Below are 25,795 nucleotides of genomic sequence, written 5' to 3'. Positions count from 1 at the left end.
CGGAGCCCTGAGGATCAGCGGCTCCGTCCCTGCCACAGCGGAGGGTGATGCGGGATGTTCTGAGTGATGACGAGCAGAGATGGCGGGTGGGGTGATGAGAGGTGACGGGGTTAGCGATGGTGGTTAGGGGACGCGGTTCGTGTCGGTGTGGATGGTGACAGACTAGTGATGCAACCCCCGGCACCCATGGTGGGCACCCTCTGGCCTCTCTCCATGAGCTCCGTTCAGGGCAGTGGCTGCTTACCTCCCCAGCACCCCAACTGCCCACTTGCCAAGCCTCACTGGCTGGGGAGCTCTTTGTCTGGACGTGGTCGGGCCTGGTGGGAGCCATCTTTGGACACCAGGCTTCAGCAGGCCCGGACTCCCAGAGGAGGAGACACCGGCCCTGGCCCTGAGGGAACTTGTCGCTGCCCCTGTAGGATGGTGAGGGGGATTCGTGGAGGGTGTTACCCTTACCCAACAGGAAGCAATGGTGGTACTGCAGACAGGGGCACAATGCTAATACTCTGGGGGGTCAGGGGATTCCCAACATGGCACCCTCATGGAGTAACCCAACATGGCGTCACCAAGCGGCATCGCAACATGGTGACCCAACATGGCCTCCCCATGAGGTGTCTTAATGTAACGTCCCAACATGGCCTCCCCATGAGCTGTCTCAATGTAACGTCCCAACATGGCATCCCCATGAGGTGACCCAACATGGCATCCCCATGAGGTGTCTCAATGTAACGTCCCAACATGGTATCCCCCTGAGGTTCCACAACATGGCGTTGCCAAGGGTTATCCCCATGAGATGCCCCAACGTGACATCCCAATATAGAGTCCTCATGGGGCAGCCCAATATGGCATCCCAACATGGCGTCTGCATGGGCTGTCCCACTGTCCTGTCCTCACAGGCTGTCTCAATATGGTGTCCCAGCATGGCGTGCTCATGGGATGTCCCGATGTTGGGGTCTCAGCAGAATTGGGACAAGCCCTCTGTGTTGTAACCCACCCTCAAACTCTTCCCGGCCCCAGGGTGGGGGGTGAGAGCAGAACCGCAATGAGTAGTAAACCATGTAGGGCCCGTCCCTTCCCAGAGCTTTGGGAGGAGACGTCACAGAGGGTTAGGGGTGAGGGATTTGGGGGGCAGCAGGGTTGGAGGGAGGGTGAAAGTGAGAGGGGGGAGACGGGGTCACTGACCATATGAGGAGTCACTGGCACTGTTGTGATTTCCCATGGAGGTCACGGCGTCTGCAGAAAGGAGAAGAGAGCAGTAGCTAGATATCAACAATGAACAAAGCGGGGAGAGGGGGCAGGAATGGGGAGACTGCAGCAGAGCTGGGGGGAATGTCAGGGTGGGAAACTACAGGGCAAGGGACGGGTTCAGGGATTAATCCAGCACCTGGTCCACCCACTCCCTGCGTCTGAGCAGCATCCACTGGAGCGACACCGCTAAGGATCTGGGCGGCCCCGCGGGTCCCAGCACTCCCAGCCAGGGAGACCTGGAGCTTGGTTTGCAAACTGGGGCTCTTGTGGGTTCAGTTGTCACAGACTACATGGGGTTTTTAGCAAGAACAGCTAGGACAGCCACCCGGTCGGAACCAGAGCCCGGGAGGTGAAAGGCCTAGAAAGGCAAGTCCCCATAGCCCATTCCTAGCTCCCTTGAGCCAGCCAGTGCCCCGGCCAGGGTCCAGCTGGGTGCGAGCCTCCTAGCAGCGAAAGGCCTCATACCCCCTTCCCTGCCTCCCAGATCCCTCCACTGCCCCAGAATGGAAACACGAGGATTTCCCCCCCTAGAATCCAGGTCCAAATTTTGCATCTCACCACTTTTGTTCTGCTTGGCCAGGGCTGTTTTATGGGCAGCCCGGGATGCTGACTCATCCCGTTTCTCCTCCGCGGAGACCCCCAGCGCTTCCTGCCCCTGCAGCTGCCACTGCGAGGGGGGGGCAGCGGGGGGGCGGCCCTGGCCTCACTTACCTTGACAGCTCCCCGGCTGCTTGGCTGCGTTCTCAACATCTTGTTCGAATCCAGCCCTGGAAGGAAACCAAGGAAGACGGCAGTGAAGGAGCCTGTCGCCTCAATTAAACCCTCTGCTCGTTAATCGGGGCTCCAAAAAACCATACAGAGATAAAGCTAGAGGCAAGGGAGCCCCTCCCCTGAAGCAGCTCTCCCCCCCCCCCCGCCCCAAGCCCCAGCCATCTCTCTGCTTGGAGGAGCCTGACGTGCAGGGCTTTGTTGTAATGTCTTCCCTTGGCTGGTTAGTTGGGTTGATCTCGGATGCAATTTGCCGCATGGATGTATAGAGTCTTAGTCTCGTGCCAAAGGTAGGAGGGGGCAGAGGTGGGAAGCAGGGAAGGAGCTAGAGTGAAGAACCCAGGAGATCTAGAATTCAGGTGAGAGGCAGTTAGGAGAGGCCTCTTCTACCCTGCCCCCTACAACCTGGGCTCAGAGGCAAATGAGGCTCAATAAAAGGACCCCCCTCCCCACTGCTCTCATTCACACTATCACCCCCGCCTCCAACCCTTCTGGATGCAGGGTCACCGCATGGCAGAGCTGGGCTGCTCTCAGATCCACACTCTCCCCCCCAGCATTAAGGCTTCCACTTGGCAAACAACGTCCAGCCTGTGGCTGCGATGGGCTAGTGGGGTCATGAGGACCCCATAAAACACCCTATATGGAATAGACAGTGCTTCTGCGGAAGTGTGGTTTAGTGGTTAGAGCAGGGGGGACTTGGCATCAGGACACCTGGGTTCTGCTCCTGGTTTGGGGAGGGGAGTGGCGCCAAGTTACTAGAGAAAAGAGGAACCTGGAATCAAGACTCCTGCGTTTGATTCTCTCCATTCATTCCAGGCTCTCCATGCCTCAGTTTCCCCATCTGTGAGATGGGGGCACTTGCACAGACCTATCTCTTTAGGGGAAGGCTGTGGGGCTTACAGAACAGGCGAGATGGGGGGTGACCCATACGGAGAGATGTTCAGCTCAGGAGGCCCCACCCACATCATCTAGTTTGACCTCCTGGCTGACCGCCAGCCATTGGACTTCCCCCCACCCCCCAGGTGTCGACACTGAAGTGTTTCACCGTAAACCATCTAACACCCGCATGATTGCAGGCACTGACAAACCAGCAGCCTTGATTTCTGTCTTTCCCCCACTACCAAACCACTCGGACCCTTTCCAGAGCCGACCAGACAATCCCCTTTCGAGGCTCAGAAATGTATTGTCCTGCCTGGGACGGAAGCCAAGCCTCTCCGACCGTTTTTGCAAAAGAGAGGAGTTGAAATGTCCAAGGACGTGAGGCCAATGGCTGGGGACGGGGGAGTCCCTGCTTTCCCTGGGTCAAAGCTGAATTTTTTGACCCGGAGCAGAATCTGGCTCTTCCCCCAGGCTACAGAACACGACTCCCCCCGTCCCCCCTCCGCTCCAAAACCTGGTTCGTCACAGCCTGTCTCAAAACATTTCAGCTTCCGTGAAATTTCAGTTCATAAAAAATCTTCCAACCAGCTCCACCTTCCTCCTCTCCTCCCAGCCCCGCACAGGCTGGGTTTCAAGGGTTCCTTTCTGACACCCAGATCTGGCGGGACTCCCAAGGCTGGCTGAGGACCCAGGAGTCCGGGGGGCCGCAGGAACTGCGGTGGCTGCTCTGCGGGTGAGCCCAGCCGCCCGTGTAGCCGGGGAGCGGGGTTTGTCCCGAGCTTTCTCAGGGATGGAGACTTTTGTGCGTCCCCCCGCTAGGCGCCCTGTTCTGCAGCTTCAGAAGGCAACGTGCCGGGGAGCCCTCTGGCTAGTGCCGCTGTGTCTCCCTCTCCATGCGTGTTCCCAGGCCTAACCAAACCCAGAGCCCATTATTTCCCAGGCAGCTGCTCCCCAGCGCAAGATCCTAATCCGATGCAGCTGGGAGGCAGGGCTGTAATGCCACCAAGCTCCACCCACCCTAGGAGCCGGCGGTGGGGTTTACTTGTGCTGCAGCCCTAATGAGGCTAATTACAGGGTTTGTGCCCTGTGGTTTTCTCATGGTCCTGGCACAGGCGTCTTCTCCAGCAGGGGGCGCTTCGGAGCACATGCCTAGTGGGTCCTGGCACAGGCGTCTTCTCCAGCAGGGGGCGCTTCGGAGCACACGCCTAGTGGGTCCTGGCCAGCCGGGGGGATGGGGGAACCAGGAATTGAAGGGAGCAGCTGACACAGGGCAGGACCCGCTGCATGGACACAATGCTCCCGGATGGGCGCAGAGCCAGCTCTGCCGTGGCACAGCGGCACTCAGCTTGCTCCTGCATTACGCCGGCTTAGCGCATGCGACTCTGTCTCCCTCTAATGGTCAGCCTGGCAACTGCACCAGCTCACAGAGAAAGGAGCCACTACCCCCGGAGGGCTGGAGCGAGGCAGCTTTGGCATCGGGTGGTGCCCAGTGCCGTGTGCATTACACTTCCCAAGGGGACCCAGCTGCTGGGCATTCCAGGGAGGGCGGGGCTGGGGAAGGGGAGCTCTGCTAACCATCTTTGCCAGCACATGGGCAGGGGAACGAGGGGGCCTCGGGCCTGACTCTCCATAGCCAGGCATGGATAGCACAGGCGGGTACACAGAGCAGGGTGCTATCAGATGGCGCCGGCAGCCTGTCACACCCACTGTGCGCTGGGGAAAACGACTGTGCAATCAGGGAACAGGTGCGCATCAGCTGTGACAACTGGATCACACTCGCCACAGCTGTGTGCGTGTGGGTGTTACACCCCCGCTGACGGGAAGGGGCTTGCCTCACGGCACCCTCGGGACTCAGCTTGGGGAGAGTTTTCCGTATTGCCGAGCTCCGTGGGGGTTTCCGGGATGGGAGCCGATTCAGACGGTGCAAGAGCGACTCGAACGGAGCCCGAGAGTTGGCAGTGACAGAGAGGCCGACCCTGCCCACCAGAGACGCAGAGGAGCGACACGGTGTGAAGGAGACCGGTGCAGAGGGGTGGGGAGAGGACAGGAGAATCTGAGCCGGACTCCCTGCTGCCCTGAAGTGGGGGTGAAAGGCCACTGTCCTGATTTGACTGGTGCAAACGAGCGCACGCCGGGTGGGCAATGTGTAACAGGCTCAGAGATTGGTGGAGTCGGCCAAGGCAGGGCAGCTAGTCAGGGACATACAGTAAATTCGTCCATCCCCCAGCTGAGTTGTGTCAGGGCACATTTGAAACCCGCATCTGGTTTGCTTCAACAGCCGTCCCTTGTGTTGTGAGCAGACACTGACCCGGGACTGCAGACCCCTGGGAAATCCCCCGCCCCTCCCAATCTCTAACCAGAGCCACTCACCTGATTTCTTGTCCAAAACCCACACACGCTCCTGGCCTGAGCCAGACACAGTATGGATCGCGGGAGGCCAAGCAGCTCCTGTGATGGATTGGGAAGCAGATCAGACGCAGAATCACAGAAATGCAGGGGTGGACAGAACCTCGATAGGCCACCTGATCCAATCCCCTGCACCGAGGCAGGACTAAATATTATCTAGACCATCCCTGACTGGTGTTTGTTCAACCTGCTCTTAAAAACCTCCAACAACGAGATTCCCAAACTTCCCTAGGTAATTTGTTTGAGTGCTTAACTAGCCTTACGGTTAGGAAGTTTTTTCTAATGTCTGACCTAAATCTCCCTTGCTGCAATTTAAGCCCATTGCTTCTTGTCTATCCTCAGGGGTTAAGGAGAATAATTTATCACCCTCCTCTTTATCACAACCTGTTACCGACTTGAAGGCTGTTATCATGTCCCACACTCGGTCTTCTCTTCTCCAGACTAAACAAACCCAATTTTTTAAATCTTTCCTCGCAGGTCAAGCTTTCTAGACCTTTAATCGTTTTTGTTGCTCTCCTCTGGACTTCCTCCAATTTGTCCACATCTTTCCCGAAGTGTGGCGCCCAGGACTGGACACAATACTCCAGGTGAGACCTTATCAGTGCCACGTAGAGCAGAAGAATTACTTCTCGCGTCTTGCTAATCCAGCCCAGAAGGAGGTTCACTTTTTTTGCCATAGTATTACACTGTTGACTCATATTTAGTTTGTGATCCGTTATAACCCCCAGATCCTTTTCCGCAGTACTTCTTCCTAGGCAGTCATTTCCCATTTTGTATGTGTGCAACTGATTGTTCCTTCCTAAGTGGAGTACTTTGCATTTGTCCTTATTGAATTTCATCCTATTTAATTCAAACCATTTCTCCAGTTTGTCAAGATCATTTTGAATTTCTAATCCTGTCCCCGAAAGCGCTTGCAACCTCTCCCAGCTTGGCATGCCCACAGACTTCATAAGTGTACTCTCTAAGCCGTTATCCACATCCATTATGAGGATATTGACTAGAACCAGACCAAGGAGAGATCCCGGCGGGACCCCACTCGACACGTCCTTCCAGCTTGACTGCGAGCCATTGATAACTCCTTTCGGAGTACACTTTTCCAGCCAGTTGTGCACCCACCTTATAGTAGAGTCATCGCTAAGCTATATTTCTCTAGTTCATTTACGAGACGGTCATGTGAGACAGTATAAAAAGCCTGACTGAGGTCGAGCTACACCACACCTACCGCTTCCCCCCATCCACAAGGCTTGTTACCCTGTCAGTGAAGGATATTAGGTTGGTTTGACATGGTCTGTCTTGACAAATCCATTTTGACTGTTACTTATCATCTTATTTTCTTCTAGGTGTTTGCAACTCGACTGTTTAATTATTTGCTCCATTATCTTTCCAGGTACCCCACAGTTAAGCTGACTGGTCTGTAATTCCCCGGATTGTCTTTAGTCCCCTTTTCACAGCTAGCTACTATGTTCGCCCTTTTCCAGCCCTCTGGGATCTCTCCCGTCCTCCATGGGTTCTCAAAGATAGTCACTAACGGCTCCCAGATCTCTTCAGCCATCTGCTTACGTAATATGAATGGTAGCAGCCTGGACAGGGGCAAGGGATAGCTCAGTGGTTTGAGCATTGGCCTGCTCAACCTAGGGTTGTGAGTTCAATACTTGAGGAGGCCATTTGGGATCTGGGGCAAAAATTGGGGATTGGTCCTACCCTGAGCAGGGGGTTGGACTAGATGATCTCCTGAGGTCCCTTCCAACCCTGATATTCTATGAGTCTATGACAGAGCTAGCCAGCATCAGATCATCCTCTGAGGGCCAGGAAGTAATCCCCCACTCCTGGCCCCAGGGGTAGTTAACGCTCATATGGGGGGTGGGGTGGTTTACCTGCCTCCAAAATAACTGGCATGGGACACTGTCAGGAAACCAGTCAACGTGGATCACTGGTGCGTTCTGGGGCCTGATTCTGCCTTCACTTACGGCCCGATCCAAGGCCAGTGAAGTCAGTGGGGGGACGTCCCTAGGTGTCAGATCAGACCTTGGTTCGATGCCTGTGTCACTGATGGATTGATCCTAGGACACGCGGGCGTGAGAGCAGGGTCAGGATGTCCAGCGTGCTCCTTTAGCTCCTCCCACCCAGAGGGTGAGGGGTGCTGCTGGGTCGGGCAGGCTGCACCGGGTGGGGGAATTACGAATGCAAGGCAGCAGGGAACTCCTGGGTTCTGCTCCCGGCCCCGCCATCTGCCCGACCCCTCTCTGTGCAATGAGGTGAACGGTACTGGGAGCTGCAGGGATGAGGCAGCTCAGAAGCGCTAAGGATTAGAGCGCCAAGCAGCAATGACTAGCCCGTACAGAGATGATGCAGCTGGTAACACGTGCTGCAGAAACACAAACTCATCACCCCGCCCCCGAGCACCCTCCCAGAGGGCCAGTTTCAGCAACGTAGAAAATGGGGCTCAGAGAGCAGAAATGACCTGTTCAAGATCACACAAATCACTGGCAGAGCTGGGAATAGAACCCAGGAGTCCTGGCTCCCTTCCCCCTCTTCCACTCCAACCACTAGACCCCAGTCTCCTCCCGGAGCTGGGAATAGAACCCAGGAGTCCTGACTCCCTTCCTCCTCCACAACCACTAGACAGGCCCCCATGCTTTTAATGCCAGCCCAGTTCTGCTCCGTGTGCTGTTATCCCTTCTCCTGATGACTTGGAGGGGGGTTGCTCAGGGCTTCGCTGGGGGCTTTTTATAGGTGGTCTTAATTGCCAGATAAAGGACATGGAAAGGTCAGAGAGAGATTGCAGGGGCTCTGGGTTTCTTGGAACTGGCTCGGGTCGGGCATTCACACCTGTCGGGGCTGGGACACGGGCCAGGCAGGGGCACTGGGAGAGCCAATGGCTGCTTATGGTCCAAACACACCCTACCCACACACACACACACTCCCCCTCAACACACACACACATTCTGTACACCCCCCCACCCTACACACACACACACGCACACACTTCCCCATGACACACATACACATGCTGTACACCCCCCCATCCTACACACACACTCCCTTGACACACACACATGCTGTACACCCCCCCACCCTACCCACACACACACACTTCCTTAACACACACACCCTACTCACACACACACACGCTCCCCCTCGACACACAGACACATGCTGTACACCCCCTGCCCTCGACACACACACACACACACACACTTCCCCTACACACACACTTCCCCTCGACACACCTACACATGCTGTACAACCCCCATGCCCTTCACATACACACACACACACTTCCCCAACACACCTACACATGCTGTACACCCCCCATGCCCTCCACACACACACGCAGACTTCCCCCAACACCCCCCCCACACACGTGCACACTTCCCTGACACTCAGATACACACTTCCCTGAAACACACACACACGCTGTACACCCTGCGTGCGCACACCCCCACACACACTCCCACCTGGCACACACACAGTTCCCTTCCCTCTCACCCCCGCAGCACCCGCACTGTGTGAATGGAGCCCCGGCCCTGCCGGACCTTCGGGACCCTGCTGGGAAGGGTCCCTCCACGCCAGGAGGCAGCAGCCCAACCCATGGCCCATCCCCCACTCACTTCCGGCAGCTCCCATAGGTGTCACAGCGGCTGAGCGGCACACGCAGCACGCAGCTGGAGAAGGCCACGTACAGGGCCTGGTGGGCCGTGTCCAGCTCCAGGCCCACAATCCGCCTGTCCTCCCTCTTCACGTTGCACCTGGGGCCAAGCACAGAGAGCCAGAGTCAAAACCGAGCCCGCGCCCCCACGCCCCGCGCCCCTCCTTCCACGAGAGCACAGGTACAGCAGAATGGCTCTCCCTGTTTGACAGGTGGGGAAACTGAGGCATGGCAAGACTCCCAGGCTAAACAGCTAGTCAGTGGCACAGGGGAATAGAACGCAGGAATCCAGACTCCCAGGTCCCTTTGCTAATCACTCAGCCACATCCAGGAACAGAACCCTGAAGCCGAGATCCCCCTCCCCCTCGTTCTAACCACTAGACCCCATGTCCCCAAAACTGAGGCTAGAACCCAGGAGTCCTGCTCTAATCCACTCGACCCTGCATCCCCAAAACTGAGGCTAGAACCCAGGAGTCCTGCTCTAACCACTAGGTCCCACTCTCTCTAGCGAGTACTTTGCTTGGTCTCCATCTCTCGTTCCAGGCCGAGCGCATGGTGCCCCAGCTGCACTCACTGGGCCGGGCTGTAGACGCTGATCTCCTCCAGGAGCAGGGTCTCCACGCTGGAGTTCTCCTTAGTCCCCGTAAGAACCTTCAGCACCTTCCCGTCCTCCGAGCCGAGGAACAGCACCGTGTAGTTCCTGTGGGGGCCAGCGGCTGGGTCGACTGCCAGCTGGGTCAGCTTGTACCTGTGGGGGGTGGCAGGGAGCCAGCTCAGGGCACGAGCCTGGTGTGGCAGCCCAGGGGACTTGGAAGCCATTGGACACACAGACACATGAACATGCATGTGCACCCACATGGCCACGTGTGTGCACTTCAACGCACGTCCCCGCACAAGCACTATTGCCCAGGGGAGACACATACAGACACACGCACGTACCTGTGCACACGTGATCACACCTGCAAATGCACGTGCATGATGGGCACGCACAGAACCCTATCTGGGCGTGCGCACACACATGCAAACGCACACACAAGTGCATGCACGCACGCACACCATTGTGCACACACGTGACCCCACCAGTGCGAAGACGTACACATCGGCACACATCGGTACATGTGCAGAGGCCTGTCTGTTGCCAGGGCCCAGGTGGTTTATTCTCACTGATCACTGGTCAAAGACCATTTGCTGGTAATAGTTTACTGGCCCCAAAGGATCCAGCCGCAAGAGACCGGGGTCGGTTGCCTCTGCCACTGATGGCTGCCCCTCAATCCCACACAGAGCCTGGTGCACTTCCCCTTCGCTGACTCCTGGTGGGCAGGAGGATCAGGCTGCACGGGGCTGTTTAGGGTGAGCCAGCAGGGACTGGGGCGGATGGGCTGAAACTCGGGTGACCAGATGTCCCAATTTTATGGGGACAGTCCCGATTTTGGGATCTTTTCCTTATATAGGCTCCTATTACTCCCCCCACCCCCTGTCCCGGTTTTTCACATTTGCTGTCTGGTCACCCTAGCTGAAACGGAGCCAGAGGACAATTTAGAAGGGAAAACGTCTGGACACCATCAGCTCCCGGGGAAGGGCTGGGAGCCCCCTCCCCGCGGTCCTTTCGCCATAGGATGAGACAATGCCTTGGAGGGCAGAGGACGATCTTGATGGGGTAGATGGGAGTGAATCCGGCACAGGAGAACCCAGCCCTGGGCAATGGGTTAGGTGGGACCTGGCTGGGCTTGATGGTCCCCCACCTACTGGCTGCCCAGGAAGCATCGGCTCTTCCTCGGCTGCCCCTCCAGCCCCAGCGCCCTCGTGGTACCTGCTGGTGGTCTTGGTGAACCAGGGCCTTCCCGTGGCGGAGGGCACGGCCTCATCCAGCAGCGGGTAGGATTTGATGAAGGCCAGCGTCTCGTCGGGGAACTCGTTGGAGGTTCTGTAGCTGGCCGCTTGGCCAACGCTGGCGCAGCTGCCTGGCCTGTAGGGACAGAGAGAATCCAGCTGCAGGTGTGGGCGGCCCAGGGGTAGCACCTCAGCTGGCTGTGGGTAGGGGGCAGTGCCCCCCCATCCTGCAGCTGCTCCACATGCCCAGCTCCCAGTCCCACCCACAGGGTTGGATTGGGGAGCCCCCAAGGGAGCCGATGTTGTCTTAACCAAACCATGTGTCCATCTCTACATAATTAAGGTGCCAGGGTAGAACCCCCTAGACCCCACTTCCCGCCCTCCCCCTCCGAAGAGGCTCCCGCCCATGCTCCAACCACTAGATCATACTCCCCTCCAAGAGCCGGGAGAAGAACGCAGGAGTCCTGGTTCCCAACCCTCTGCTCTGATGCCCAGGCCACTGTTCTAGCCCCTAGTCCCAGTGTTGGAAATAGAACCCAGGAGTCCTGGCTTCTGGCCCATTGCCTCAAAGGCCAGGCCAGGGGCTGTGCCCAGTAACAGCCCACACACGTCCTGCTCCGTTTCGAGGGGGCTGTTTACCTGGGTTTAGGCACCTTCTCCTCCGGCACTGCGGTCCAGGCGGAATCCGCGTTCTTCTGCTCCTTGAACTTCCCAGTGAACGCTCGCTCAATGTCGTCCAGGTAGAAGGCGCAGACGGCCGAGCCAGTGATGCTGTGGGGGTGGTAGAGATGAGGGGAGGCCTGAATGGGGCTGCTGGTGGCTCCAACCTCCACTCAGCTGCTGCTGGGCCCAGCTTGGATTATTATTGTAGGGTCTCTGGGCTGCGCACACTGGTTTGTTATTGTAGGGTCTCTGGGCTGCGCACACTGGTTTGTTATTGTAGGGTCTCTGGGCTGTGCACACTGGTTTGTTATTGTAGGGTCTCTGGGCTACGCACACTGGTTTGTTATTGTAGGGTCTCTGGGCTGCGCACACTGGTTTGTTATTGTAGGGTCTCTGGGCTGCGCACACTGGTTTGTTATTGTAGGGTCTCTGGGCTGTGCACACTGGTTTGTTATTGTAGGGTCTCTGGGCTGCGCACACCACTTGTTATCGCAGGGCCATTTATAAAGAATCCCAAAAGGCTTTGCAGGCAGGAAGTGACAGGGTGATGGGGGAGGCACAGCAGGGGGATTTATACATCCGGGCCCCCTCCCACAGTTCTGCGCCTGCCCTTTTCAGCCTTTTCTAGCAGGCTCCTCTGCTCCATATCGGAGCCCACCACTGGCAGGAATGGATTGATCCTCCCTCCCCCCGGGGAGGCAGAGACATTTCCTTATCCCCATTGTACTGAAGAGGAAACTGAGGCACGGTGCGATCAAGTGACTTATCCATGGTCACATGGGAAGCCAGCAGTAGAGCCAGCTCCCTCCTCCCCAGACTGGGGAGTGGATCCCAACTTATCCTCTCCTGTCAACACCTTCAGACTCCTCCCCCCCAACCCCAGCGCCCCCAGGAGGACCCTGAAGGCACACGGTGCCTTGCAGGCATATGGCATTCCAGCGCCATGCTCCAGGGCCTGGTACCCTGGGTGCTGCTGGGCCGTTAGCAGGAGGGCCCATGAGGTCCTGCCCCACAGAGCAAGCTGGCAGGGCTGGAGGGGGGCTGCGGTACCTGTTGGACTGGGTGGTGAACACCCCGAAGACAGCGGGGCGCCCGTTGACCTGGAAGATGTCGGTGATGGCCTGCAGCACGTCGAAGTAGAAGAAGGCATCTCCGGGCACGGAGCAGTTGAGCCGGGCCTTGAGGAAGGAGGTCCAGTACTTCTCCAGCACGCGGGGCGAACCCCCCATGTCGTTCTTACACACCCGGCCCACGCGCGAGAAGATCACCTGCTGGGGCAGGGCACTGGTTACGGGGAGGGGCCGGCTGGCCTTGCCGGGGCTGCTGACACCCCGCTCCAGTCAGGCTGAGGTGCCCTGAGGCAGGCCCAGCCGGGGCCAGGCTTCGCCTTTGGGCTGAGTGTTTACGCTGCCTCGGATTAAGGGGGGTGGGGGAGCGTTCTCTTCCTACTGTGGGGCTCAACTGAAGCAGGGCCTGGCCAGAGGCCACAGTGATGGGCACACAGTGGGCTCCAAGCCTAAGGGGGTGGACTGTTCAAAGCTGCTCAGTACCCAGCAGCTCCCACTGAGAATGCCCCCTTGGAGAGCAATGGGGAATCCCTCCCATTCCCCATGGAGAGCAACGGGGAATCCCTCCCAACCCCTCATGGAGAGCAGCAGGGAATCCCTCCCATCCCCCCATCAAGAGCAATAAAAAATCCCTCCCATCCCCCATCGAGAGCAATGGGGAATCCTGCCCATCCCCCCATGGAGAGCCACGGGGCAGGGATTTAGAAAGTGGCTTAAAGGGTTCAGGGATCCCCTCATCTTTTCTGTCTATGGGATTTAGATGCCCAGCTCCCTTTGATCCCACTGCAAAGCCCAGGCTGGGAGGTGCTGGGCATCGGCCCCTTTGGCCATCAGGGTGCTAACACATCCAGGGACCGGGGTATGCCCATACTGGGCTGTGGGCGCCACCAGGAGGCAGCCCCTGAGGGCACGGTGCCCCCGACCATCAGCATGCCAACCCCTACCCACCATGGTTGCACCCCACCCCTTGGGGCCTGGCTACGCTGAGTCCCCTCGGCCCCCGCTGAGCACTCACCCTGCCCAGTGTGGTGTATTCCATGGAGATCTCCCGGAAGAAGAAGTAGACGTAGTTCCCGTACTCCAGGGCGTGGAGGAAGTGGGGCTCTGGGCGGAGGGGCAGAGACAGGGGGTGAAGTCGGGAGGAGCCACATAAGGAGCTCAAAGCACTTTGCAGATATTAATTCAGCAAGCCTCAGAGCCCCGCCCCACCAAGGGCTGGGTCAATGTTATCCCCACTACACACGGGGGAAAATGAGGCAAAAGGTGGGGAAGGGGCTTGCCGGAGATAGTAGCAGAGCCAGGGATAGAATCCAGAAGTCCAGTCTCACCTGCTCTAACCACTAGACCCCACTCCCCTCCCAGAACTGGGGAGAGAAACCAGCAGTCCTGACTGCCTGTCCGCTCTTCTAACCACTAGACCCCAATCCCCTCCCAGAGCTGGGAACAGAACCCAGGAGTCCTGGCGCCCAGCCCCCTGCTCTAACCACTAATCTATGCTCCCTGCTAGACCTAAGGTTCCTGCTAGTTCCCTTGATATGAGTCATTTGCTTCCCTGGGACAGCTCCAAGCAAATCCTGGCCTGGAGGCAAGGCTCCCAAATACGATGTATTCCTGCTGCTCCCCTGCCCCCATCCAGGGCTTCCCCGCAGCTTCCGGCCCCCTCACCTCGCAGCCACTTGGAGTCGTACTTGATGGTGCGGAGCACGGGACTCCTCTCGCCCAGGCTGCGGTAAATCACCGCGTCACTGGCCTGGAAGTCTGCCACGGTGGCTGAGTACAGGTTCCCATCTGGAAGAGGGGAGGAAGAACAAGAGAGAGGAGAGGGAGGGAGGGAGAGTAAAGGGAAGATTAGATACATAGATAAATAAATAGAGGGAGTGTGTGGGGATGGATGGATGGATAGATAGATGGGGTGTATGGAGACAGATAGGTAGATAGAGGGGTTGACCGGGGATAGACAGACAGATAGATAGATACATAGATAGATAGATAGATAGATAGAGGGGGGTATGGGGATAGATAGACAGACCCCACACCCCCCAACGTCAGGGTGTCAGAATGCAAACCCCCGTGTGGGTCAGAACTGTGCGCCGCCCCCCCCCCCCGCAGCCCCAGAACGACCCCCAGGTCTGGACACCCCAGGGGAGAACAGGGGTCCGAACCCTAGAGAATAAGCAATTGACTCAGCTGAGGGTGCACGTTACAGGACTACGCTGCTCACTGACATTACGCTTTAAAGTCTGTGACCAAACAAAGGGAGAAGCGGCTTTTCCCCTGCACAGGGCGACCCCTCTGCTTGTGCAATTGCGTATTCAGTGGGGATCAGACCCCCTGTTCTCCCCATGGGGTGTCTGGACCCTGATTGTCACCCCCCCATCCCGGCACGGCATCTGGAGGCTGGCTGCACCACTCAGCCTGTGTCCCACCACCCACCGAGGGCGTGGCAACGTACCTGCAAAGAGGGCAACGTTGGTCTGCTTGGCATCGAAGGGGCAGCGGGCCTGGCCGTTCAGCTCCTCCCCTTCCTGCTCCAGGCTGCTGATCTGGGAACCAAGGGCCAAGGTGAACTCACGAGCCATGCAAACACCACCCCAGGGCCCCACAGGAGAGCACGCCACAGCGACACATGGGGCCCTGTCAAGGGAGGGCTGGGCTGGCCTGACCCTCCCAGGTCCTGGGTGGCCTGAGTGCTGCCCACGTAGCTGATGGCCACCCATCAACTTTGATAGGGAGACGCGGCCCATGGGGCCTCCTGCTCCCAGCATGCTTTGCCCCACTCTGACCCTGGGAGAATCGGACAAGGCGCGCTCGTACCTGACCTGGGGCAGACTACAGTCTGTGGGACCCACTCACTCCTTGGCCTCTCCGCTGAGGCTGCCCACAAGGGGGTGGTTTCTGAGTCCTGGACACCTGGGCTGAGCCCTAGCAAACTCATTTCACCCGGGGGTCACCCAGCAGCCGCCTGCCGGCCCAGCCTTTGAGCCCTGAGCCTGGATTGGAACCTAAGAGCCTGCTGAGCTGGGCCAGCCCCTGCAGCACGGTCGCTGGAAGTTCATTGGCGCCTAACAAGATTTGTCCAGCCATGTGGGCCACCAGGAACAGCCCTGAGTGTGTGCAGGGCGCAAAGTGAGAAAGGGATCCAGCCAGCAACCAGTGTCCATCCACCCCCCAAGCCCCACCACCTCAGCCCCTGCATGAGCTCAGCTTGGTCCCCATGGGGCTCTGTGATGCTGCAGACAGACCAGTGCGGGGGACGGGTGGCTGGTGTCCTCACCTTGTAGGTCCGGCACATGGGATTGAAGGAATTCGTCCCGCAGGCGAAGAGGGTCTGATCATTCTTGGGCACCAGCACCTTGATGTAGTTATAGCATTCGTCCTGTGGGGGAGGTAGCCATGATCCAAATTAAAGGGGATTGGGGAAGGGGTGGGGATCACCTGGCATTGTGGGGGGGGAGGCATGGGTTTGCCTAGGAAGGAGAAGGGAAGGAGGGGTCTATGGGGTGGCTGTGGGCTTCCTGGAATAGGGGAAGTGTGATCAGGTGGCATGGAGGGGCAAAGAAGGCGGCGTGGTCAGCTGGCTCTGATGGGGATGAGGAGTGAGTCACCTGGGGTGGAACAGGTGTGTACATCACCCGGCACAGGAACCTGGGTTAAGTGATGAGTGAGAAGGAAAAGAGACTGGAACAAGGAGATATCACATTTCCCTAGCCCCTTCCAGCCTGGAGGATCTCAAAGCATTTTGGATGCTTGTGCCTAGAGCACCACTGGAATGCAGCCACCCCTGGGGTGGAGGGCAACATCTGAGGGGCACACGGGGCATGGCACAAAGCTGGGGGGTGGGGCCCCGAGCCAAACCCCCCTGAAGCTGTAGATGTCATGGGTTTTGGACTGAGCCCTTAGAGCGCATCTCCCAGGAAGGGGGGGATGAATCTCCCAGGTGCCCAGAGCTGCCCCCTGCTATAGGAGCTCAGACACCCATCGGGAATGGGTGATGGGATGGATCACTTGATGATCACCTGCTCTGTTCATTCCCTCTGGGGCACCTGGCACTGGCCACTGCCGGAAGACGGGATACTGGGCTAGATGGACCTTTGGTCTGACCCAGGATGGCCATTCTTATGGGCGAGAGAGAGGCTCCAGGACTTGCACAGGGGCATTTTCAGACTCCAGCTCCCCCCTCTCCCTGGGGTGGCCTAGGAGGGAACATCTGTACAGGAACATCTGGAGGCGGAGCCACATTTCTTACCCGCAGCTTCCCACGCATGGCGCAGTTCTTCATGTCCTGGGTCTTCCAGGTGAGATGCTAGAGAAGGGGTGGGGGGCAAAGGAAGGGGGTTAGGAGGGGCACAAAGGTGTTCTGGGGGGGAGCATGGGATCATGCAGACCTCTGGCTAAGGAAGGGCAGGGCAGCGCAGGATGGCAACTGAGGTCACAGGCTGCTCTGTGGACAGCCTTGGCCAGCAGCTTTTAACTCTGAGCAGGGTGGGCCAAGAACGCCCAGGCCACTGTTCTAACCCCTCGACCCAGAAGTGAAATAGAACCCAGGAGTCCTGGCTCCCAGCCCCCTGCTCTCACCGCAGAAGAAGACTCTCTGCTGCAGAGTTGACAACAGAACCCAGGAGTCCTGGCTCCCAGCCCCCTGCTCTCACCGCAGAAGAACACTCTCTCTGCAGAGCTGACAACAGAACCCAGGAGTCCTGGCTCCCAGCCCCCTGCTCTCACTGCAGAAGAACACTCTCTCTGCAAAAAGAAAAGGAGGACTTGTGGCACCTTAGAGACTAACCAATTTATTTGAGCATGAGCTTTCGTGAGCTACAGCTCACTTCATCGGCTGCATACTGTGGAAAGTGTAAAAGATCTTTTTATATACACACAAAGCATGTAAAAAGATCTTCTACACTTTCCACAGTATGCATCCGATGAAGTGAGCTGTAGCTCACAAAAGCTCATGCTCAAATAAATTGGTTAGTCTCTAAGGTGCCACAAGTCCTCCTTTTCTTTTTGTGAATACAGACTAACACGGCTGTTACTCTGAAACTCTCTCTGCAGAGCTGACAACAGAACCCAGGAGTCCTGGCTCCCAGCCCCCTGCTCTCACCGGCTCTTTGCAGAGCTGACAACAGAACCCAGGAGTCCTGGCTCCCAGCCCCCTGCTCTCACCGGCTCTTTGCAGAGCTGACAACAGAACCCAGGAGTCCTGGCTCCCAGCCCCCTGCTCTCACCAGCTCTTTGCAGAGCTGACAACAGAACCCAGGAGTCCTGGCTCCCAGCCCCCTGCTCTAACCACTGCACCCCATTCTGACATGAGGGAAGATTGCCAAACAGTCCCTCCCACCCACCCTCGTACCACGGCCGCGACTCCCCTTCCTCCTTACCCTCTCGGGATAGAACTCCTCTGGGGTCTGGCTGAGGTCAAAGGCATAAACGTGGTCCCTGTGGAGAGAGAGCAGGGAACGTGACCATCTCCCGAGCACGTGAGGAGGCACAAGGACCACGGCTGGGGACAGAGGGGGGTTGTGATGGTGTCTGAGCATCGGTGTCATGCGCAAGGTGTGTGAGAGGGCTCTGGTTGTGTGAGGGGAGTGCAAGCTGTGTGCTGGGACCCTGCGTGGGATGGGAGAGGAGTGCTCTGTGGCTGGGGGGGGTATGAGGCCAGGGGCACCCTGCGGTTGTGCGAGGGCTGGGTGAGGTGTGCGCTGTGGCTGGGGGGGGCGCGTAGGAGGGGATGCACGCACTGTGGCTGGGCGAGGGGCGCGTGCACAACTGTGGTTGTGTGGGAGGCATGTGAGGCGTGTGCTGTGGCTGTGGGGTGTGGGGCGGGGTGTGCACACGCGGTTGTGCAAGGGGCGCGTGAGGCATGTGCCATGGCTGGGGGCGTGTGGGAGGGCTGTGCTCACGCTGTGGTTCTGCGAGGGCCAGGGGAGGTTTGTGCTGTAGTTGTGAGGGTGTAGGATGGGGTGTGCAGACTCCAGCTGGGCGAGGGGGCGTGCACACATAGCTGGGTGACGGGGTGTATGTACACACAGCTGATCGAGAGGCATGTGCACACGGCTGATCGAGGGGCGTCTACACACGGCTGATCGAGGGGTGTGCACACATGGCTGATAGAGGGGCGTGTGCACACAGCTGATCGAGGGGCGTGTACACAGAACTGATCGAGGGGCGTGCACACAGCTGATCGAGGGGCGTGCACACATGGCTGATAGAGGGGCGTGTGCACACAGCTGATCGAGGGGCGTGTGCACACAGCTGATCGAGGGGCGTGCACACGGCTGATCGAGGGGCGTGCACACGGCTGATCGAGGGGCGTGCACACAGAACTGATCGAGGGGCGTGCACACAGAACTGATCGAGAGGCGTGCACACGGCTGATTGAGGGGCGTGCACACATGGCTGGGCGAGGGGCGTGCACACAGCTGATCGAGGGGCGTGCACACGGCTGATCGAGGGGCGTGCACACATGGCTGATCGAGGGGTGTGCACACGGGTGATCGAGGGGCGTGCACACGGCTGATTGAGGGGCGTGCACACACGGCTGATCGAGGGGCGTGCACACAGCTGATCGAGGGGCGTGCACACGGCTGATTGAGGGGCGTGCACACATGGCTGGGCGAGGGGCGTGCACACATGGCTGGGCGAGGGGCGTGCACACATGGCTGGGCGAGGGGCCTGTGCACACCGGCGGCTGGGCGAGGAGTGCAGGGGCCCCGCGTTGCACATGAGGTGCGCCGGTGCGATGCCCCATGGGGGCTCTCTCTCTCTCTCTCTCTCTCTCTCACTCACCGCGCGGCAATGAGGAACGTCTGGTTGAGCCGCAGCATCCTCTGGAAGTCCAGGCCCAGCTGGGCCGTGTCATTGTCGCCGGCGAGGCCTCGGAAGCAGGGGTAGGGGGATGTCGCTGGTGGCAGAGAGCAAGAGCGGCCATTATACACTTCCACCTCCCCTGGCACAGGGTCCCCGCCCCGGCACGATGGCTACCAGTGACATCCCAACACTGGGGGGGGGTGTAATTGGAGTGGGGACAGCGGCTGAGGGGAACCCCATAGTGCCCTTCATACATCACCCCCCCACTGATAGACCCTGTTCCGTTCCCAGGGGTTCATTCCAGACTTGGGGAGACACCCCCAGCTGGACACCCCAGCCCAGGCAGGGAACATGCCATTTGCTCTCCCTCTGGCGCGGGGGGCGGGTCCCAGCCACAGGCCATGCGGTCTAGCGGCTGTGGCCACTACATGGCTCGCCCAGTGTCCCGTCCTGCAGGCGGCTGCCTCGGGCGACCCGAGCGTGGCAGGTCTCAGCCCAGGCCTGTGGCTCGACAGCCGTGGGTTCCCTGCTCCGGGGGGCAGCGTGGAGGGAGCGACTGGGCTGGCTTACTCGGCAGGCCCACGGTGCTGAGGGGAGCGAGGTCCTTGGGGAAGGAGAGCGCGGACGGCAGCAGGCATCGGCCCAGCAGGAGGAGCAGAGCAGCCGCAGCAGGGCAGGAGGGGGGCATCCTCGTGGCCTTCCCAGCCGGAGAGCAGAGCGGAACCGGCTGGGCCTTAGGACTGGACCATTGCTCGCTCGCCCATCAGCAGGCCCTGCGGAGACGGGGGGGGGCTGTCACTGTCACATCCGCCTCGGAGCCCACGGTGCTGGCTCCATTCAGCTCCTCTTCCTCTCCAGAAGACGGAGGCGCGCCCCCACCGTACCTCACAAGCCCTCGCTCCACCCCAGAGCCAGGGCGGGGTGGACAAAGGGGCTGTGCCGGGTGAGCTTCCCGCACGCTCTGCCTCCCTGCCGACACGCTCCAGCCCTGCCTTCCAGGCACCCCCTCAACTTAAGCTAGCGCCCCCCTGAGGTTGCTGCTGGTTGATGCCTAGTGGGGCATGGCACAGGAACAACGGGGGTTAATCCCTCCAGGGAGATGGCTCTGAAAGGAGGGTGCTGTGCAGACAGAGAGGACCATCCGCTCCCTATGCCTGGGGTGCAGGACAGCTGGCACTGGTCGGTCCAACCGGGCACAGGGGGGAGGGAATGGGAAGCACACGGGTGCTGTGAGCCAGGCTGGGCAGGCTCCAGAAAAGCCGTAAGGCCAAATGGGAGCAAGGTGGTCAATCCGCACCCACAACCTCCGCCCCCCCACAACAAAAAATTCATGTAAGGGTCTATTGTAACAGCAGAGCCAAAAGGTCAATCGGAGGGAAAGGCAGACACAGGCGATTTGCCAGCATTGACTCACTAAAGCCCACAGCATCCCTGCGAAGGCATCACCTCCTTGTTATACATATGGGGAAACTGAGGCAGGTGGGAGGCGGGTGTGTGACTACCCCAGGCCATACAGCTGGTCAGCTGCAAATATTGGGAAAGAACCCATAACCACTAGATCACACTCCCCTTCCCTAGAGCCCAGAAGCCCTGACTCCTACATCCTTGCTGTAACCATTGGATTACACTCCCCTCCCAGAGCTGGAGAGAGAACCCAGGAGTCCCAGACCTTGTAGCCTGATTCTTATTTACATTAAGACTCCTTCATGCCCCTCTGGCAGCATAAAGGGTCCATAAAGGGAGCATCAGCTTAATTTACCCCTGCTTTAAGGCCTCTTCATTTTGCCCTGGCTTTCCCAGCCTACCCACAGCCCCGCTCTAACCACTAGACACCATGCCCAATGCCAAGGGGCCCTACAAGCAGCCACCTGGGATTTGGGGATGCTGAGGACTGCTGAAAACTCAGGCCTGTTCCAGGCAGGAGCACAGAAAGCCCTGCCCAGGGTGCACCCAGAATACCCGGTCGACACGGGTGCGCTGGGTCAGCCCCAGCGGGGACAGGCAGGGGCGTGGACACTCCCCCCCACCCCCAACTCCCACTTTGTCCTGCGGGCTGGAGTTCTCCCCAGGCCAGGTTATAAAGCGGGTACCAGACCCTGACCCGGCCTGGCTTGCACATGGGGCTGGCAAGCATTAGGGACTAGCAGCTGGCGCAGGGGGTCGAGTTACAGTGGGAGCTGCAGCCTAAGATCTGGGTTGTGAGGGGAGGAAGGGAGAGATCAGAGGGGGGAGAGCACGCGGGGGGGGGGAGGGAGGGAGGGAAGTAACCCCATTCTCCCCCTTCCCCCTATGCCAGGTGACCCACACCTCTTCCCCGATCCCCTTTCCTTTGGATCATGGCTAACCCCCTGCAGGATGAATGCTAGGGTGCTGCGGCATGAAGTATTAACAACAGCCCAGATACAACAACCCCACTGGAAAACTTGTTCCAGCCCCACTGATACTGGGCCGCATGGAAGGCGCATGTGTGTGTGAGTGTATACCTGTGTGTGTGACTGCATGTGTAAGGGGTGTGTGCTATGTAGACCCCTGGGTGTGTGTGTGTGTAATGGTTGTGTATACCTGTGTGTGTGCATGCCTGTGTGTGAGCAGGTGTGGAAGGTGTGTAAGGGGGGTGTAAAATGGTGTGTGTGTGAGGTGTATAAAGAGTGTGCATGTGTGTGTCTATGTTTATATGTGTGTAAGGGTTTATATGTGTGTAAAGATTGTGTGTGTAGACCTGTGGGCAGGTGTGTAAGGGGTGTGTGTGAGTCTATGTATAAGTGTGTGCGTACAGGCTGTGAGTGAGGGGTGTATAATGGTGTGTGTGTGTGAGGGACTGTGGGATGTGTAAAGGGAGTTGTACAGGCGATGTATGTGAGGGGGTGTGGGAGTGTAAAGGGCTGTGTATGAGGGGATGTGAAGGTGTACAAGGGCTGTGTGTGAGAGGGGATGTGGGAGTGTATAAGGGCTGTGTGTGAGGGCATATAAGGGGAGGTGTATAAGGGGTGTGTGTTCAGACTGTTTGTGTGAGGGCATGTATGGCTTGTGTGTGTGGGAGGTGTGGGTGTCTATGAGGGTGTATAAGGGCTGTGTGTGTGAGGGTGTGTGTGTGAGGGGGCATAGATGGGCGGTGTGTGTGAGGGGTACGGGGGTGTACAAGGACTGTGTGTGAGAGGGGATGTGAGGGTGTATAAGGGCTGTGTGTGTGAGGGGGTGTGGGAGTATATAAGGGGGTGTACGGGCTGTGTGTGTGTTTGTGCGGGGTCTTGGGTGTAAAAGGGGTGTGTGTACAAGGGGGCGTGTGAGGGGTGTGAGGGTATACCTGGACTGTGTGTGAGAATGCATGTGAAGGTGTATAAGGGCTGTGTGTGAGAGGGGGTGTATAAAGGGGGTGTATAGGCTCTGTGGAGGGGTGTACAAGGACTGCGTGTGTGGGGGAGGGTATACAAGGGCAGTGTGTGAGGGAATGTGAAGGTGTATAAGGGCTGTGTGTGAGAGGCAGTGTGGGAGTGTATAAGGGGGGTGTACGGCCTGTGGGGGGTGTACAAGGACTGTGTGTGTGAGGAGCATGAGGGTGTAAAAGTGGTGTGTGTACAAGGGGTGTGTGTGAGAGGTGTGGTGGTGACTCTCTCCAGCTACACACCCCAGGAGAGCCATCCTCTGGGCTGCTAATTAGCAGGCCCTGCCCACAGGGCCCCCCATGGGTGCCGCGGGCAGCCAATGCCCCGGAGCAGAGGCAGGTGTTGGCGTCAGCTCAGCGTGGCGCTGACGGGGACTGACGTGGGTTGGGCCCTGCGGGAGCTTCAGGAAATCTCTCCGGTTATTCCAGGACGGAGCTCGGCGTCCCCGGAAAGTCACCGGGGTGAACCCGAGACAATTCCCCACCCTCCGGGAGGGAGGAGGCAGTTCCCACGCAGGCAGGATGTTGGCTCATCCCCCGGAGGGCTTCCCAGACCACAGGCAAGGGGGGATAGAGACTAGCCAACTGGGAGGGGGGGGGGAGACATGGGGATGCTATTGCAAAGCCCAGCTCAGCAGCAGTTTGGAGCAGAGCCCCAGATGGATGGACAGACAGACTTGTTTTAAAAGGAAAAACATGAAAACAAATTCTTTTCCGGACGAGTGTTTCCAGCTCCCTCCCCCACCCCACCCCCCGCTCTGACCACTAGACCCAACTACCCGCCCTGAGCTCTGAAAATAGAACCCAGGAGTCCTGACACCCAGTTCCCTCTCCCTGCTCAAACCACGAGAAACCATTCCCTTCCTAGAGCTGGCCATAGGAACCCAGGAGTCCTGATTGCCAGTCACCTGCCCTAACCACTGCTCCATGCCACCTGCTATCTCGGCGCTGCGCCCTTTTCCCTTTGGGCCATGGGAGGAGTTGGAGACCTGCCCCGGGAGCGGGAAATCGCTGCCAAAGCCCAATTAATGCCCAACATGACGGCAGAAAATGACAGTTACAGTGAGGCTTGTGGGGTGAGCTGGGGGGGACCTGTTCCAGGGCGGTTTTCCAGCCAGGAGCCAAATGCCAGGCTTTATAAATAACCTGACTTGGTCAGGCTGGAGTGGTGAGCAGTGATTAGCCGTGATTATGCCGGAGTTACAGGGAGTGTCACCTGGGGGGCAGTGGGGCTGGGATCCTGGCTTGGTGCAGCGGGGGTTAGCCACGAGGGAGGAAGGAGAGAAAAGAGGAGAAGACAAGGCACTAAGGACAGAGAGATGGAGGGAGGCTGGGCTGAGCTTGAGAGAGAGGAGGAGAGGGGGGAGAGACAGAGCGTGCCAGGGACGGAGAGGGAGAGAAAGAGGGAGCGGAGCTGAGGGGGGAGAGCTCAGCCGGGAGGGGTGTGAGTATGGAAATGACTGGGAATGAGAGTGTGTGTGAGAACAAGAGTGTGCGTGGGTGTGTGTCAGTGGACGCAGGAATAGGAGCGTGTGTGTGTGTGTATATCCAGGCAGCAGGATGCATGGCGTGGGGTGTGTGTGAGTAGCTGGGCAGGGACAATGCATGGAGGGGATTACCTGGGACGGGGTGATGCGTGTATGTGTGTGTGTGTAGTCAGGCAGGGGCAATGCATGGTGTGTGTGTGTGCAGCTGCGGGGGCAATGCATGGGGGGGTCTAGCTGGGGGGGCGAGGGATGAATGGAACACCATTTCAAGGACACAGCCCCATAGCCATGCGCGAGCTCCAGCTCTGGGTCCTGGCGCTCCAGCCCCTGTGCCCTCAGTGGCTCCTAGGGCGGCCGGGCTGGGATGGCGCCTGCAGTCTAGATGCCAGGCCCTGGCTGATCAGTCCTGGCGCGGTGCTGATGGGCCACCCGGGCTGTGGGCTCTGCAGTCCGACAGCAGCACCCGCTGAGTGGGAAGGGCTGGAGCCACTCACCTGCCTGGATCCTGGAGAAGAGCACCTGGGCTCCAACCCTGGCCTCCCTCTTGCTGTGAATCCCAGTGCGCCCCTGGGCACGGGCCCCAGACTGCCCCTGCCCTGCGAATCTGCCCCCCCACAGAGCCCACTAGCAGCTGAGCAGCACAGCACCCACCACACCTGGGTGCCCGGGGTTTGGCCTAGGGTCAGCCCCCCACCCTCCTGTTGCTGTGCACCTCCTGGATGCAGGCAACATGTGTGGGAGTGCAGACAACAGCTGTCATTCCCATCACCTACTCGCCCCGGCCATGTATCCATCCATCCATCACCTACGTGCCCATCCATGTATCTATCCCCTCCATCCCCTACACACCCCTCCATGTATCCATCCATCTCTCCATCCCCTACACTCCCCTCCATGTATCCATCCATCTCTCCATCCCCTACACTCCCCTCCATGTATCCATCCATCTCTCCATCCCCTACACTCCCCTCCATGTATCCATCCATCTCTCCATCCCCTACACTCCCCTCCATGTATCCATCCATCTCTCCATCCCCTACACACCCCTTCATGTATCCATCCATCTCTCCCTCCCCTAAACACCCCTCCATGTATCCATCCATCTCTCCATCCCCTACACTCCCCTCCATGTATCCATCCATCTCTCCATCCCCTACACACCCCTCCATGTATCCATCCATCTCTCCATCCCCTACACACCCCTCCATGTATCCATTCCTCCATCACCTACACACCCGTCCATGTATCCATCCATCTCTCCCTCCCCTACACACCCCTCCATGTATCCATCCATCTCTCCATCCCCTACACTCCCCTCCATGTATCCATCCATCTCTCCATCCCCTACACACCCCTCCATGTATCCATCCATCTCTCCATCCCCTACACACCCCTCCATGTATCCATCCATCTCTCCCTCCCCTACACACCCCTCCATGTATCCATTCCTCCATCACCTACACACCCGTCCATGGATCCATCCATCCCCTCCATCACCTACACACCCCTCCATCCGTTCTTCCATCCATCTGTCCAATGGCATAATACCCTATATATATACACCTATTGTGACTCACAGCCTTCGCTTTCTCCCTTCAGTCCCGTGCCGCAC

At 58.5% G+C, this 25,795-nt stretch overlaps 1 protein-coding gene across 4 annotated transcripts in view; it reads right to left on the bottom strand.

The window, feature by feature from the left end:
- The window catches only part of SEMA6C (semaphorin 6C), an 88,910-nt gene that overhangs the window by 14,752 nt on the left and 48,363 nt on the right, over positions 1-25,795 (bottom strand). For 2 of the 4 annotated variants that reach the window (XM_048828606.2, XM_048828608.2), the window contains exons 3-18: positions 19,885-20,087; positions 19,294-19,408; positions 17,886-17,943; positions 16,757-16,813; positions 15,785-15,886; positions 14,963-15,053; positions 14,176-14,298; positions 13,526-13,614; positions 12,494-12,711; positions 11,420-11,551; positions 10,761-10,916; positions 9,525-9,698; positions 8,913-9,050; positions 5,266-5,343; positions 1,960-2,015; positions 1,183-1,233 (exon numbers count right to left, since the gene is read on the bottom strand). In XM_048828606.2, coding sequence (XP_048684563.2) covers positions 1,183-1,233; positions 1,960-2,015; positions 5,266-5,343; positions 8,913-9,050; positions 9,525-9,698; positions 10,761-10,916; positions 11,420-11,551; positions 12,494-12,711; positions 13,526-13,614; positions 14,176-14,298; positions 14,963-15,053; positions 15,785-15,886; positions 16,757-16,813; positions 17,886-17,943; positions 19,294-19,408; positions 19,885-20,002 — 1,756 coding nt within the window. In that variant the 5' untranslated portion in view covers positions 20,003-20,087. The remainder of the gene's footprint in view (positions 1-1,182; positions 1,234-1,959; positions 2,016-5,265; positions 5,344-8,912; positions 9,051-9,524; positions 9,699-10,760; positions 10,917-11,419; positions 11,552-12,493; positions 12,712-13,525; positions 13,615-14,175; positions 14,299-14,962; positions 15,054-15,784; positions 15,887-16,756; positions 16,814-17,885; positions 17,944-19,293; positions 19,409-19,884; positions 20,088-25,795) is intronic. The other 2 variants (XM_048828607.2, XM_048828610.2) reach the window with 1 other exon arrangement.

Source organism: Caretta caretta, chromosome 24 (genome assembly GCF_965140235.1).
Source record: "Caretta caretta isolate rCarCar2 chromosome 24, rCarCar1.hap1, whole genome shotgun sequence".
In the NCBI taxonomy this organism is placed as follows: Eukaryota; Metazoa; Chordata; order Testudines; family Cheloniidae; genus Caretta; species Caretta caretta.
This window is presented reverse-complemented; position numbering and strand designations above follow the sequence as displayed.